The sequence below is a fragment of the Poromitra crassiceps genome (assembly GCF_964638095.1).
Source record: "Poromitra crassiceps genome assembly, chromosome: 8".
NCBI lineage: Eukaryota > Metazoa > Chordata > Actinopteri > Beryciformes > Melamphaidae > Poromitra > Poromitra crassiceps.
In genome coordinates this window covers 13207846-13224665 of record NC_139629.1, presented here as the reverse complement: position 1 = coordinate 13224665, position 16820 = coordinate 13207846, and the positions used below count along the sequence as shown (strand labels likewise).

The 16820-nt window shown below is 44.7% G+C and overlaps 1 protein-coding gene across 1 annotated transcript in view; it reads right to left on the bottom strand.

Moving 5' to 3' along the window:
- usp37 (ubiquitin specific peptidase 37) overlaps positions 1-16721 on the bottom strand; it is a 44711-nt gene extending 27990 nt beyond the window's left edge. The window contains exons 1-7 of the mRNA XM_083641759.1: positions 16590-16721; positions 14711-14929; positions 7547-7700; positions 6692-6780; positions 4252-4367; positions 1896-1973; positions 910-998 (exon numbers count right to left, since the gene is read on the bottom strand). Of these exons, the coding sequence (XP_083497885.1) occupies positions 910-998; positions 1896-1973; positions 4252-4367; positions 6692-6780; positions 7547-7700; positions 14711-14875 (691 nt within the window). The 5' untranslated portion in view covers positions 14876-14929; positions 16590-16721. The remainder of the gene's footprint in view (positions 1-909; positions 999-1895; positions 1974-4251; positions 4368-6691; positions 6781-7546; positions 7701-14710; positions 14930-16589) is intronic.
- Between the last annotated feature and the right edge of the window lie 99 nt (positions 16722-16820).

The window sequence follows — 16820 nt, the reverse complement described above, 5'->3', positions numbered from 1 at the left end:
GCTGTGTCATTCGCTGTGTCTGTCCGTGGCTGCTGCTCTCGAGCAGAGAGGGGAGGGGGAAATCGGCTGTGTTGATTACGCTGGCGGCTTGACGCTGCTCTTAAGTCAAACGAGTGTGATTTATTGTGTGACAACTGACAAGCGAACTTATTTCGAGTTTTGCCGACCCCCCAAATAAGCTCCCCCCTCCCCCCGCCCCCCCTACAGGAAAATTCGCTGATAGATTCCCACATGCGCGAGCCGAAGTGTGAAGGGAAATGTCCGATATTGACTTACAGGTAATTTTCCGGTACGCATGTGGGAAAAGGGCTTATGTCATGCCCCAACTCCCACTCCCTTTCACACCTTTGCTAATAATGTGAGATAATGAGAGATCCAACCTCAGAGGTATCACTCCAATCAAAGGTGTGAAAACAAAACACACACACACGTTCAAACAAACACATGTTGCAACTCTTGCTTAAGGCCGCAGTGTTGTCATTTTTCCTCTGTGGTATTGAAAATGGTATCGATCAACTATCGATATTTTCCTGGGTATGCCCGTCACAACTGAAGGCAAGCATTTGTACACATTTATACACTTTATTCTGCTATATTCTGCTTTCTTAGCACAAAGCGGACTGGAGTAGATCCTGAAATCCCTCTTTGTAAAGAATTGATTCTAGATTCTTGAATCGAGAATCGTTGGAATCGATTCGGGAAACGGATTGACAGATTATTTACATGTCTGCAGTTGACAGATTGACACGTCAGCAAATGTTTACACAAGGCAACTCTAAAGCCAAAGTATCCTGAATGGTAATAAAAAGACGAGTATGCATGTAGATGCACCCATTAATCAACGAGCAGTAGTTTGGTTGACTCGAGTTACAGCTGATTGTTTACTGAGCTGTCGATGTAAAAGTCTACCTGAGCTTCGGTTCTCCTCTGCCTGCTTCAGCTTCTCTTTGCAGCTTAGCAGAAACTTCCTGGATGGGTCCGTGGTGGCCTTGTTGTTACTATGAAAGAAAGAAACAATATTTGGTTATTTGACTGCTCAAACAGAGGACCTGATTATTGATCTGTTATATAATCTAAACAGATAGTAATTACACACATATGTGACACACCTTATACGAAAAATACGCAGGAATTGTTTGTCCTTACCACCAGATACGTTGATACAGAGACATTTGCAAAAATTGCACATTGATATGGTAATTCTTATTATGACATACATCACTTAAAGTCGAGCTGAAATGGCATTTCCAGGTGATGTGATTCCTTATGCCATATTCCCAGTGAAAAAGGGTAGAGAGGTGGGGCATAGCGTGTGGAGGAGTTTGATTTGACCGTTGGAAAGTGGGCATGTCTGGGACGGCAGTCCGCACTCCGCCCGCACAATAATGTATTTTACCGGACAAATCTGAAACCTGCCGGTCACGTTTCAATAACACAATATACAATACATAATGTAAATACAGCCCTGTGTGGCGTGCTCTCTGGCTGGCTCACTGCACCCAGTCCCAGAGCAGAGGACCGGGCGGTTGGCTCCCTCCGGGCACAAAGCCTGTTTCTCCCCGAGGGAGAGTGCTGGCTGCCCGCCTTGAAGCTGCGACGAGCCGTGGTAAATAACAATATTCCTGGAATGCGAGTTAACGACCCAGTTACATGTCCTTCAATCTGGGAACCCAGAGTCTATTTTTATTTGAAAAATATACTCTGGGAGAGCCCTACCTTTTTTCCCGGTTTCCTGCACAGCGCGCCTCTCCTGCCACCGTCAAGTTTTATGGCCTTGATTTTTTTTAGATTTTTTTCTATTCAAATTCACAAACTTTCAAGGATTTCAAGGACCAGTGGAACCCTGCCAACATCACTGCAGTTCAGTCGGGACACAGTGAGGCACTAGCTTTTACCTTGATGAGTCATTTTCCTTGGGGTAGTCCTCAGTCAGGTCGCTGTCAGAGGTTATGATTCTCTTCCTCTTCTCGCTCCTGAAAAGTGGAAAAGCAGCGTTTGTGAGGGAGAGATGGAACAGCTAAGGTCACAAGCCTGAACTGACAATTCCTGTGAAAGTGCGGGAAATCTGCTTCCCAGAACCACAGAATGAGTAAAGAAATTACAGCAATATTTTTTAGTGTTTTAGTTTGCCATTTGTGTTCATATATTTGTAATACTGTGTGTGGGGGGGGGGGGGGGGGGTCTACATTTGGGGAACTGGTTTAATTATATCAGTCCAATATTCGTTTCAAATATACATACTACAGCATGCGCTGGGATGCATCATCAGTGATGTTAACTGAGGTCGTGGGCTGTTTCGGGTCTGTCAACATCATACACCCTCGCCCTGTAGACCCAGCCGAGGCCGATTAAGACCCCGACCCACGTCCCAGAAGCAGCCGCTCATGGATCAGCCTTCCTACTCTGTCTGCAACGTTGCCCGCGGAAGGGTTGATCACGCCCAATCCGCTGCAATAGAGTTAGTGCTACACCGCAGTATTGAAAGACCTTCGGTGCATGGAGGTCTAAGGCCCTGTGGGGTGATTCCAGGCCGGGCACCTCCTTCGTCTCACCAGAACCTCAATACAAAGAGTATAGGGAAGGCAGGAGGAAACACTCTTCTGCTTCTTTTACAACAGCGCCTGCAGTCATGATTGTGTTGCACTGGAACAAACTAGCGGTTGGACTCTACCGCTTTCTTTTTTATCAAGCAGCGGCCATTTTGCCAGAATTCTGGGGGTTTAGTCCCTCTTCAAGGCTACACAAATGACTCGGGGAAAGAAAATTCACAATACTTTACTGACCATTGTAATTTTCAGATTTCAAAAAGCTGCAATGTGATGCTTTAGCTTGATCCTCAAATCAAGTATTCTGGTTCTGTGCAGAAATCCTCACGTCCATATCTGCTTCATTTTTGATACAACCGCTCAATTTCAATCTGAATTAATCCTAAGAAATAGCATGTCAAATTATGTAGAAAAAAGTCTATCAATATGTCTTTCAATCATAGCAATAACAAGGCGGGTTTCTGGGCCAAAATATTTGACTGATATTCTAAAGCCTACAAAATAACCCTTCAGGCGGAGGCAGAAATCGCTATCTTTGGTTGCTCAGAGTCCTCTTTAAACTTTCCTACAGCTGTGCAACAGTCTCTGACACAGGGGACTATTGTCGCCAAGAAACTAATTCTGCAGGAATGGAAGTCCCCCTCTCCTCCTTCTTTTGAGCTGTGGTTGGCGGACATGATGTTCGTTATACGAATGGAGAGACTCAGGTTCCTACACACCAACTCACTTAAAAGGTTTTCGGTAATCTGGGACTCGTTTTTGGCCTACCTTGATGAGGTTAGGGGTAGGGATGTTCATCAATTATCATTAAGGAATTGATTCGATCATGTGGAATTTTGATCGATTATTATTCTTATTCTTATTCTTATTTTATTTTTAATTTTTTTCTGACTAGGTTTGGGTGGAATTCGTTCCTCCTCGCCCCACTCCATTGCACAGCCGACTAACGTGACGTGGAGCTTCATATAGTCTCTAGTTTTCTGGCTGGGCACGGGCCTTTGTGCCAACAAAACTGTTTTAAACATGGGGAATTCACACCGGCATGCGACGGGGACACAAACGCACCCAGCGGTCTGCGGACCTCAGTGAGGCTCAGGCCTGTTGATTTGACTCTTGTGCTGTCAGCTAAGCTGGAAGACGCCAATTGCCTTACATCATGTAACCTGACATGTAACATGTTTGTTTACCTGGCCACAGCGCTAGTGTCTGATATTCTTACTACACAGCGGCATCGCCATTATAGCTGGCCGAGAACGCGCAACGTTATTACCAGACCAGAGTAAAAAAATATATATATATACCGGTATATATATATATATATTATTATTACGCTATCGATAATCGATCGTTAATTCTCCCGATTTTCGATTATGGAAATTGTTCAAAATGAACATCCCTAGTTAGGGGCGACCGCTGAGACTCGCCCAGCTGGTTTTTCATTAACCTCTTACGTGGGATCCCATATATGACATCTCTTGGAAGCACATGGACACCTCTAGCAGCTGGTAGCACCATGTTGTAACATTGAAATGTCAATTTTTTTTCTCTCTCTCTCTCTCTATCTCTCTCTCTCTCTCTTTCCCTGTGTCTGAGTTTGTTTTTGTTGATGTTTTGAAAACTGAAAATAAAATATTGAATTATTTTTTTTATAGCAATAACAATATGACTTTCCATCAATCATTTGAATAAAAAAAAGCATAAATACCGATTCTCAGAGAGTCCGGTGCGAGTGGGAGTGGAGGCTGCTCTGCTGGGGCTGCCCAGGGGTTTCCTCGGCGTCATGTCCTCCCTGCCATCCACACTCTGCCGCTTTGGTGTTGTCTGGAAGATGTTAAGATTCTGAGTACATGAGCAGAATGTAAGTAGAATACATGCTTGTCTCAATATGTAAAATGCACACACAAAAAATGAGTTGCATAAGCCACTTCTTAACATGCAGTGGAATCCGTATTATAACCTGCTCCTAGCCGGTTGGCCTGCATGTTAAACAACAATTAGCCGGCCTACGCGCACTCCCGCGAGTCCGTATCATATTCATCTCGGCCGCTGGTGTAAGATCCGCTTCCACGCAAGCGCAGCTGCTGTTAAACAGTGGCAGGTCATTATCTGCAGATCCGTCTGAGTGGGCGGGTGTGGCTCTTCGTGACTCACTTCACTTCACGTTCACTAGTTTATTAATTAATTAATCGTTCGGGCAATCGCTTATATCAACGAATTAAACGAGCAAACTCACGGTTTCCTCAAGTGCTGCAAACAGCTTTGAATTGTTTGGTAGAGCTAGGGATCCCAACGCGCTTCGGCTATGCAGGCAGGCAGGTCCGTGCATCACACCGAGGAGAGGAGACAGTTTACTGCTGCGCTGCTGATCCATGTCAGAAAAAGTAAGACATAGGCCTAGTGATCAATCAATCAAATCAATCGCGCTCATTTTTGGCACATTGCCACCCCTCGTTGTCGGAATGGACTCCGTTAAAACGGCATGTTTTTGAAGTCTCCAGATTTGTCGCTAACGTGTGAGGCAGCCATTTGAGGCAGGCAGTGTTGTGTGACTGTGCGTCCACACTGCGGAGAGGATAGGAGCTGACTGACTGATAGCCTATATCGAGACATATAGGCTAGGCCTAGCCTAACTTTTGTGGGGAGAAATAAATTTAAAACTAGTCAGATATGACTTGAATGCCACTTGTAAAATAAATCACCTAGAGTGATTGACGACGGTGCGACCACTATTTTGACTGCCTCATTTTTGGCACAATGCCAGGAATGGACCCTCTGTTAAAACGGCATGTTTTTGAATGGAGTTTGGTTACAAATTCGCTAAAGCTGTTTCCTATCACATTTCTTGTTATCGATACATGCTACCGCCACCCCCCCCCCCCCCCGCCCACTGGCAGAAAAAACGGCTCATATCCAGTTGTTTCTAAACAAAGACCCCTCATGTTTAACTCATTGAGTGCCAGCCACTTTTGGAGAACGGACGCTCCCAGTGCCAGAGTTTCAGAGCTTTTTTCAGTGATTTCTCGAGGCCCACAGAATATTGTGTGATATTACTATGTAAACAATGAACACGCAAAAAGAACGATGAGACTCTTTTCTATCATCAGCAAAAACAGGTTTATTGATATCATTTTCCGTTCTTTAGTTATCAGCCGGAGAAGATAGCTTGATTTAACAAAAAAGAGCAGTTTTTTTCTAGAAGCTGAGATAATGGCTCTTTTGTGAAATTAAACATTTCAAACACATCACTGACTCTGAAGCTAATTTTCTGATGTAGTCACACCTCAAAAATAATTTCCTTCAATAAAACAGTGAAAGCCAGGGAATTTTGTTTGGCAGAATAATATTTTTAGCTGCAACCAGCAGCGCTGGCCCCTGCGTGCGCTGCTGGTTGCAGCTTCTTGCTGCTGGTGGGCATCGGATATTCTGGCTTGCGTTTGCCAACCATGTCCTGCTGCTGCCTGGGTCTGTCTGGGTGTTGTGTGGCTGTGTGCTGCTCTGCGTGCCCCCCCCCCCCCCGCCTCGCCTCAACTGCACACTCCTCCTGTATGGGAGGTGGCTCTGTGCTGAGTTTGCTCTGCACTGTGAAGGGTGCGCGACATCTAGCTTTTTCCGCGTGTGTTTGTCACCGGCTCCTATGCTTCCAGTTGAGAATAATAACGTCTCCACGGCTGATCATGCGAATCGGCTGTTGCAGCGGACATGGAGGAGCTCAATTGTGGGAGCAGATTGACTGCTGCAGGCACATCTGACGTTAAAACGCTTCATGCATATCGATGCATATCGATGCATACGGATGCGATGCGATTTCCGTTTCCCCAACGACTTATTCTCTGTTTTTCTCTGCCTTTCTGTTAACCTGGAGAGCACTGTCGCCACCTAAGGGTTCTGTAAAATAGGTTATAGACCTCCAATAGCTACAATAGTTGTACAGGAGCTGCGGAAGGCTTTGATCGACGTCCCACCGTCAAAAAACGCATTGGACGTCGAAAGACGTCCGTGGCACTCTACGTCACTATTTAATTGGACGTCGAAAGACGTCCATGGCATTCAATGAGTTAAAAAGGTAAAACGTGAAAATATCCTGCTCTCTCTAGCCTGACATGATCCAGACTTCATGTTTAAAAGGCACTATATTGTTAAGTCACCTGTCTCTCCCCAGGCGGATTACTCTCGTTTTTCACAGGGCGATTTCCGTGCAGACTGAAGCTAGCACTTCCATGGGATGTTTTCAAAACTGCAAACACAAGAACAAACCACGTGAATGAATTTATTTTTTGAACCGTCAAGTCTAAATTGATGAATGTCTCTCATAAAGCTAAATAAATTGAAGACTGCTACTGTAATGAATGGGAAAGCAACTGTGTTGACACTAAGACATGCACTTCTATTTTCAGAAATCTGAAATCAACTCTCACAAAACCAGCAGTTTTGGCAGTATTTTGATCCAGAAAATTTTAAATAAGGTTGTATGTAGGCTGCATCAAATAAAACTGGCATATAACCACACAACAGCAATGTGTAACCACATTCAGTGGGGGGGGGGTGATGAGATATTCCTCTAAATCTGCCTTCAGCCTAAATAAATAAGGGTGTAAATGTATTTTCATGTCATCTTGGCATCTCATGGCTTGTGGAGACTTGGATTATGCCAGGTGAGCAGTATGGAAGCATTTTATGTATTTTTTTCTCTTGTTTTTTACGTTTTGGCTCATGACTCCCCTTCACACTCAGCAGACAAGCTCTACTTGCCTGATGCGGCCGGTCTCCATTTCTCTAAACCGGGACCACGCTGGCTGCATTCTACTGCATGTAAAGGTAGTACACTGACTGTATGCAAGTACCTCATACAACCCCACATCAAGAAATCATTCTGAAGTATCCCTTTAACCATTATTGCTGTAACTGTCATCAACTATAGAAGAAGCTATGCGAGCTATCAAACTGAGTAGAAGTCCAATTCAAAAGTTGTAATAGCCCATTTTTGAAACAGCTGTAATTACTTTGCTTTCCCTGCTTCAACTTCTCCAAGCATTCTTTAGCCTTCTGAGCCAAAATCGTTGGTATTTTATCCAGCGTGATGTTGACATTGCCGTCCTTCAAGTTCAGGATGATTCGGTTCCCATTCTGGGTAATTGTCTTCACGTTCTGGTTGAGCTGAGGGCAAGAAAGCAATTCAAGAAGTTCAAGCATCATGGTTAGGGTTATCTTTTTCTATGCGTGTTTGTATTATTATACATACAGATAAATAGTATTGTGACAATACTGTTTTTCAAATTGTTTGGATTTGAACTACCATCTATGTGTAAAATAATCTATGATGGCTATGATAGATTTTATACAGATCAGACAGTTCAGGGTATATGCAGGAATCCTGAAGTTAAATTCAATACATTTTAAGACTCCTTTTAAAGACCGTTTCAATATAATTTAAGAGCTCAACGCCACTTTCGTCACATCCGCGATAGGGTGTAAATCACGATACGATAAATAGATGCTTTGGACAACGATACAATATTTGCTGATATCACTAGGGCTGAGCCCCACAAAAAGCAACGCTTTGAAGCTTCAATCGTTGCCATGGTAATTGACGCTCAAATCAGCAATCGATGCTTTGTTTACCCAGGGGGCAAAGGGGGGTATGCTGCATTTGCCCTGCCATAAAAGGTTGGCCACCAGAAATAATATCTATGACCGAGTAGGATCACAACCTATATGGACAACCCGGTCAACTTGCTGCTGGAAATCCAATATGGCCGCCTCAATATTGGCCCCTATCAGAAAATAGCTTTGGCGATAACTTTTGAACCAGATGGGCTAGAAATGCAAACTTGGTGTCTATTTCATGGTTTCAGAGCATGATAAACTCAATGGAATACTTATCTTTATGATTGGGTGTGTCTGGACCTTTAATTTGCATATTTCCAAGATGGGCGCCACCCGAAAATGAGTTTTACTATGACTTTTACAGTGACAGCTGACTGTTATGGCAAAAAGTCTGCTTTTTAAGCAATATGAACACATTTGGTCAGTTTGAGCTTTCATTTCTATGTTGTCAATATGGCTACAGTCATAAATAATCTATGGTATTACATTTCCCTCAGATTCTATCTAGAGTTGTGGGGATGATGCAGAGAAAAATCTGAGAAAACGCCCACAATGTATCTCAAAGATGACATTTTAATAATATAAACAGAGACATACACACACCCAGACTTGCCAACAGGGCTATATAAATGAACATAGTGGTGTGCATTCAAGTAACAGAACAAAACAGTAACAGACTACTTAGTGACAAACAGAGTGAAGCGGAGTTGAGGTTGCCTACAAAAGGTTAACTTTGACCTCTATGGTGCTGTCTTGCCTGCTTCAATAAAGCCTATGGTACGATGTTATTCACTGTCACTGTTGTCATGTGTTGTACTGATCCTGCTGCATCGTGTCTCCAGTCCCTGGCAACGGCATCCTAAGTAGCATGGAATTGCCTTCTTCGCACAGGAACAGTTTTTCTGGCAGCCTTTGATACAGCTGCATGATATTGCCTTCTTCATTGACACAGGCCAGGCTGGCTCAATAGATGCAAGGGGGACTGCATTGCCATCACTGAGAGACCATCCATACTCTGTGGAAGAAGGAATATCCGGCTTGGCGATGTGTGCACGTTTATCTGTTATGGTTGCTAGAGCAGCTCTTCTCAGGTGCAGGTCAAAGGCATTCTCTGTCGGGGGCAGCAGCTTTAGGAGGGTTGACCTATTATTGGGAACTTGTACACTCTAAGCTTACCCAGGTCAAAATCCTCTGGGTGGTCAGCTTTGGATGTGTATACAGCAATTGTGAGGTCTTGTGCCTATGACAGCTCAGTGGCCTTGTGGTCTGAGTGTCCGCCCTGTGACTGGGAGGTTGTGAGTTCGATCCCCGGCCGAGTCATACCAAAGACTATAAAAATTGGACCCATTTGCCTCCCTGCTTGGCACTCAGCATCAAAGGGTTGGAATTGGGGGGTTAAATCACCATGTGATTCCCGAGCGCGGCGCTGCTGCCACTCACCGCTCCCCCAGGGGATGGGTCAAATGCGGAGAACAAATTTCACACATTGTGTGACAATCAGTGGGACTTTACCTGATTGATGACGTCATCTCAGAGGGAATCAGAAGAGTTTTCACCAAACTCCTCAAGTGCTGGGAGATCCAGACACATGCTGGCCTTGAACCATACCTTCTTGCCAGTGAAGAAGGGATAGCTGGTGGTATCTCTGCCACTTAAACTATGGATAAAGGGCAGGGCACGACACTGTGCGAGCCCCAGTGCTGATACCATTTGATGGACAGGGAGGTATGCATTTTGCTCTGTTCTCACCCACAGCTCTGGAAGGCATCTGAGGTGGGTTGCTGCATAGTAAAGGCACATGGTGATGATGTCTGTCATTGGCATGGATGACAACTCTGTCAACTTTGTCATTATGGACACTGTACAGGATGTGGAGTATTATTCTTGTATCAGCCTCCTGTTGTGTGGATTCTAGTGCAGGGACATCTTCAATAGACCCCTCCTTGATAACCACACTCCTCGTCTCTTCTTTAAACCCCCCACCCAGGTAAAGATGTGTTGGACCAAGGGCCGACTTGAGTTTCTCATTTTCACACCATTTGTCGCAGAGGAAACTCAATAGGTTTGCCTTGTTAGCTGACACAGCAAAAACTCCTGAGGATCTGGAGCTGTGTAATACATACTGACTTCATATTCTTTGGTAGGTTTTGGTCCAGCATATCTGTGTTCTTGCTCAGCTGTCTTAAGACTAGATCCACTGTATCGGTCACAGCAGAAGTGAATGATCTCTGTGCCGGCAGGCACATCATTCAACAGCAGACGTTGGTATCGTTCAGCGATTGTTCCAAATGCTTCACCTTTCAGGAAAGACCAATGGCGTATGACATACATGGCATCAATAACTACTGCTGTTTTTCTGTCTTCTTTAGGCAGGTCAGGGATGCATGTCACTTTGGTATCTTCTTTCAGGACCTTCACAAGGCTTGCCTTGGTACCTGTTCTCATCCTGCCATCTTCCTGGAAGAGGGAAGGGGGAAGTCACTGCACTCGTGGTTGCCTATGAAGTCAACAAGGTTGAGTTCTCCACCACTGGCTATGATTTGGGTCATGCGCACGAGGGCAGTGATTTCATTGCTCTTGCCAGGTGCTGAGGTTTTCCCTTTAGAATTTTTGGATTTTGTGTTTTGAGTGTGGAAAGTGTTAAGCTTCATTATGCTTGTCTTCTTCTGATCACTGGACAGTGACTCACACAGTGCCTTCAGACCCAGTTCTTTCACACTGATCAAGTCGTCCTTGACTGTGGAATCAGCACACTGTCCTGTAGATATGTTGATCATGGATGATGTGGTCAATGTAAATGGGTTAGTCTCCACTGCTGCCATGACCTTGACTACCATCTCTGCATCCCGGGTTACACGACTCCGACCAGACTCATGGTGTGGGTTGGAGGAGTGGAGGTGGAGCATAGACTTGAGCTCTGCAGAGACAGCTGCAGTGAGTGGTTTTGTGTAGACCCATTTTGTCCGGCCAGCAGGGCTGAGTGTGATGCCAATCCAGACCGCTTGCTTCCTTGGCATCGGCATTATAGGTCTGCTCCAGTAGCATGTCAAGAGAAACACTGTTGTGGCTGCCATCTGCTCGTCTGCCAACAAATCCACCTGCCATCAGTGCTTCATGTACCTCTGAAGCTGTTTCTGGTAGTTTCTTCATCTCAGCCAAATACAGAGGCAAAGATTGCTGCCCGTACATGCTGCAGTGAGGTAGGGTAGCATTATTGCTGATTCACAGAGATGTCCTGTCCAGTCACCTTCCCGCTTGTAGTAGATAGACCTTTGGAGAATATCTGACATCTCCAGGAAGGTTGCCCAGAGGACTGCAGTTGGTTGCCCATTCAATGATTCCTGAAAAAGCAGCAGCTGCTCTCCTAGGACTGCCATCTCTGGATGCCTCGCCTGGATCATTTCTAACTTCTGAGTGCCAGTTGTCTCTTTCTCAAACAAGATCTTCAAGACCGACTCAACTTGTGGCTTCCAGGGCTGTGTGTCTCTGTCTGCTGCCCATGCCTCAAAGGCTTCCCAGAGCAGGCGCCACATGGCTTCACTGAGGACCTTGAGGGCATGTAAGGTTTGGTAGTAGTCAGCCTTTTCACCAAACATCTTCTTGGCAGTTCCTTCCTGACAGAGACCTGCTGCTACAAGAAGATCCTCTGCCCCTGCATCCCTGATAATCTTGCAAATAGCCTATGTTAGTTGACCAGGTTGTTAATGTTGATGATGAGTCGTGTGATTTTTTTAATGATAAAAGCTTAATTCTGGATCACAATATTATATAACATTCGATACCTGTAACCCCCTTTGGCCCCTGGATAGCTCATTCTCGAGTAGCCACTATCTTGGTAACATGCAAATTAGGGGTCCAGACACACCCAATCATAAAGATAAGTATTCCATTGAGTTTCTCATGCTCTGAAACCATGAAATAGACACCAAGTTTGCATTTCTAGCTCATCTGGTTCAAAAGTTATCGCTAAAGCTATTTTCTGATAGGGGCCAATATTGAGGCGGCCATATTGGATTTCCAGCAGCAAGTTGACCGGGTTGTCCATATAGGTTGTGATCCTACTGGGTCATATATATTATTTCTGGTGGCCAACCTTTTATGGCAGGGCAAATGCAGCACTCCAAAAAAAGGGGGGTTTTGCCCCCTGGGTAGTTGTTAGTTTTTTTCCCCTCCTCTCCTGTCTTTCTCTCTCCATAATATCTAATGTGGGGTGTAGAGAGTAGAGACAGTCTCTAGTTTCCTGGCTGGGCGGGGTCCTTCGGGCCAACACTGTTTTTAACACGGGGAACTCACTGGCACGCGCCGTGAGCACAAACAAATGTACCCAACAGCCAGTAGCCACACAGCCACACTTCTTTCCAACCCAGTGTGAGTCCCGTTACAAGTGTTCAAGTAGCTGGTCACAGATAATAACGTGAACGTGACGTTGGCACCATCTATCACATGGATTTGTTATTACCGACTGGTCGTGAAAGTAAAGTTGGCTCCGTCTATCACATGGATTCCCAACTCCCAAGCGACAAGGAAGGACAGGACAAGCTACAAAACCTCGTCCACGATGAGTATTTTATGGGAGTATTTGCACTCTTTAACGTTAAACTCCACAAATTAGAAATTACGTAAACATAAAATTATGTACATACAGCCAGACCGCACGTCATATTAGGATTATCAACACGTGGAACGTTAGTCACTTAATAGTCACCATTAGGTGACAGTCACCTTTTTCATCCTAAAATAGGAGGATTTGGGTGTGGTTGGTTGTCTGGCCGTGTCAGACGATCAGCTCAGAGAGCAGAGGGAAATCCGCTTATGTTACGCTGAGCTCAGCTGAATAATTTAACAATATTACGTGGCAAATAATAATAACGGCACGTCGGACTCAGAGCAGTTGAGGAGCAGAGGAAGAGCGTTTTGTCAGGAGAACCCTGGAAGGACATTTACTATGGGCCACAGACGGTGCTGAGCTGAGAGTGCTTTCAACTCTGTGAGAGTAGCCGACAACATATTTGTTTGTTCGCAAGGGGGATCAGCCGAGAAAGCGCACGGCACAACACTACCGGAGTTTTTCTTTTTTTTGTGCAGCAGTCACAGATACACAGCTCTCGTTGACAAGCTCAGCAAGCATGCAGGCAAATCCGCTTGTTATGCTGAGCCCACCTGAATAAATTCACATTTCGTGACAAATATCCTCACGTCGGACTGAGAAAAGTTGGATGAAAATCGACCATGAGGAGCTTTTTGTCACAAGTTTATAAGGCCGAAATAAAGTTTACTATAAGCTAGCGCTGCACGATTAATCTAATCGCAATCGCGATGTCAGCACGTGCGATTACATAACCGCAAAAGTGTGCGATTATTATTATTTTTTCACGTCTTTTTGTGTGTGTGTGTCTGTGTTACACGCGACGCAGCAAACACACGTTTCTCTGCCATCACACTGGGCATCAACACTAGCGGGAGGCTTCTCCCATGCACTCCCGCAAATAAGTAATGTTATGCGCAGCAAAGTTACATCTTACCGAGAGGGAGAGAGAGAACATCCATGATCGCTAACAGCTAGCTATGCTAATAACTAGCTTGCCGTTCAGAAACGCATGTAAACAGCCGTGTGATTAGTCAGAACGTCAGTAAAATAAGGAGAGCTGCAGGTGCTTATGCAGAACTAGTGCACGATTAAGTGCACAGTGGGTAATGACCCGCTGTGATGAAGAACATAGCGATTAACCAGGTTGATAACAAAACACTGTCGCAGCTGCCAGCAGCAGCACCTCCAGGCTTCAACTAGCGTTAGCCTGTCACATGACGCCTTCATGGTCCCTCGATAAAGTATGCAGAAATATGCACGTTACCTCACCACTCTCTCAAGAAGCATCGCGTGAGTGTGGCGTTTAAGGCCATCTGTCGCTACAAAATAAATAAACGGGGTGTATCATTGTATTACTCGACAGACATGTAACTAACTTTGCCAGTCTGAGCCATCTTCTATGTGCTGTAACACAGTGCAGTTTCTATTTTTCTGGTGTTTCTTTTTTACATGTTTGGGACAGGCAAATGTCTCAAAATGTGTAAAATTTGTAAAGATAATTTTATTTCAAATTGTTTTATTTATTTAGTTTTAATATATTTTAAATTGTAACATATTTCATGTATTTTAGTCTGTGATACATGAAACCGTGGTATTTTTGTCCAAGGTTATCATACCGTCAAAAACTCATGCCGGCACATCCCTAGATACCTCTTGTTTATTATATCGCAATCACAATCGCAATATTGTCCACCATAATCGCTAATCGCACCTTTCCCCCAAATCGTGCAGCACTACTATGAGCCGCGGAGCGGACAGTGCTGAGCTGAGAGTCCATTCAACTCAATGTGAGCAGCCTACAACTACATGTTTGTTTGTTCCTCTGTTTGGCTGTAGTGTGTTGCCTGCAGTGCTGTGTGTCACTGTCAGTCACAGCGCTACTGTTGTCTGAAAAAGTTTATTTCGGGCCCTGCGTGCAATGGTCTTTTCCTACACGACTAAGTCAGTACCACTGTGACTACCTATACAGTACCTGGAAGGTTTTGGGAGGGCCGCAGTTGAATCTCAGACAGAGGCTTGTTTTGTTGTCCTTCTCAAGGATCTCAAAATTTCCCTCTCTCCATCTGGTGGTGCCAAGTGCAAAGCTGTTAACGCGGATGCTGACAGCACCACTGCTGGAGAGTTTGGGCACTGCCATGGTTTACTGTCCAGTTAGGACACTTGGAGACTGGGACTTGAGATAGAACAAATCCTAAACAAGGGGAAATAAAAGTAACCCTGTTCAATAACTCATAAAGTACAAGTAAAGGCTTGCACAGCATAGCACTGTATGAAAAAAAACATGCATGCTTTGGCTTCAAACAAGTATTATGCAATGTAGGATGGTAAACGCATTTGTGATATTTACCACTCCTGTCCTGTGCCATTTAACGTTAACAGTGAAAGGTGCTGGAAGTGATTATTTTTTGTTACAATAAGTGTTAAATAGCTCTACATTCCGAGAGCCATCACTGATATAGAGTTCCGTCAGTAACACCACCGCCCGTCTCCCAGTCCCTCCGCTCTGCATAAACAGAAAAAAAAATTGTGGAATCCTCTCTCCTGATTGGATCAAAGTGGGATGGGATCCCAGAAAATGTATTTTCTGTATACTGCAGAGCAGAGGGCCCATGACATGGGGCGGCTGTAGCTCAGGAGGTAGAGCGGGTCGTCCACTAATCGCTTTGGATAAAAGAGGTCGGTGGTTCGATTCCCAGCTCCTCCAGTCTGCATGTCGAAGTGTCCTTGGGCAAGACACTGAACCCCAAATTGCTCCCGTTGGGTGGTAACCTGCCGCCATCGGTGTGTGAATGGGTGAATGTACCTACTGACTGTAAAGCGCTTTGGATAAAAGCGCTATATAAATGCAGGCCATTTACCATTTACCATGTTACTGACCAAACACTGTATCAGTGATGGGTGTGCGAAAGTAGAGCTATTTAACACTTTTTTGAATTATTATTTTAATACAACTTAGAGCATGACTGTCTCTTGCACCTGCACTACTCTGAATGCACCGGCTAGTGACAAGAGACAGCTCAGCCTCACTAATACATTTACCATTACAAGCAATCTGAAATGAAATACTTGTTCAATTTTCAAATCGAGAGCGGTAACTGGGAGTTTACGGTACTCATATCAACGTTAGATATTGACGAATTCCCAGCTGAATAAACCAGTATTCGTTATTAACTAAACATAAATGAAAATTAGTTCAAAGTCACAGCAAACTCAAAGTCAACCAAAAGCGACCTCGTATATTGCGTTAAGGTACCGGTAATTACATGGGGACAATGTCTACAATTAACGCTAGCCTAATTTATATCAGAGACCTAGCTACGTTGAAAGTCAAAATTGACAAACCCGAGTGGATGTCTCACAATGTGGATGGGCAACGCATGTTGTCATGTTACTGTAGCTGCAGTTGGCTAACGGTACTTCCATTAAACGTTAGCTGCAGCAAGCGGAATCTGTGTTCGTGTTAGCAACAAGCTCAGTGCTACCCGTATGGTACCGCTCTGAGTGGGTAACCTAACGTTAACCCAATCTACCGCTGTAGCAAAGAATGTTAGTTAGCTAGCTAGCTAAAAGAGACGAGCAGTCTCAAATATGTGCAAAACCAACAGAAAAACGTGGAACTACCCAATGCTAGCTGACACTAGCCAAGTTAAATGTCGGAGGTAACGTTACAGGTTAGCCAAAGATGTCGTCCGGCGGCTCCGCTCATCTAGCTAGCCACGAGCTAACAGTTGTGAATGGATGGGAAAGGCCAACATTAGCAAGACTGCGCGAGCTTACTGGCTAATTTTCCTGGCTGTCATTTGGTGATGAAAACATTGTCAAGACTAAATTGCATCGTCGAAGCTCTGTACCTTTCGATGATGTATGGTCGACTCGAAACTTTTAAATCAGAGTATCGTTTTCTTGGTGTCCTTAGGGGTTAAAAAGTTGGTTTTGCCGGTATTCACCTGCTCCAGTGTTATGTTGTTGACAGTGGTCGGTCCCACCACACACACACACGACGCCTCGCAACACTGCGCGATGATGGCGGGAACGTGAAATTTTACAACGGAAATGATAAGCGAGAGCGCCTTCGACCCTTC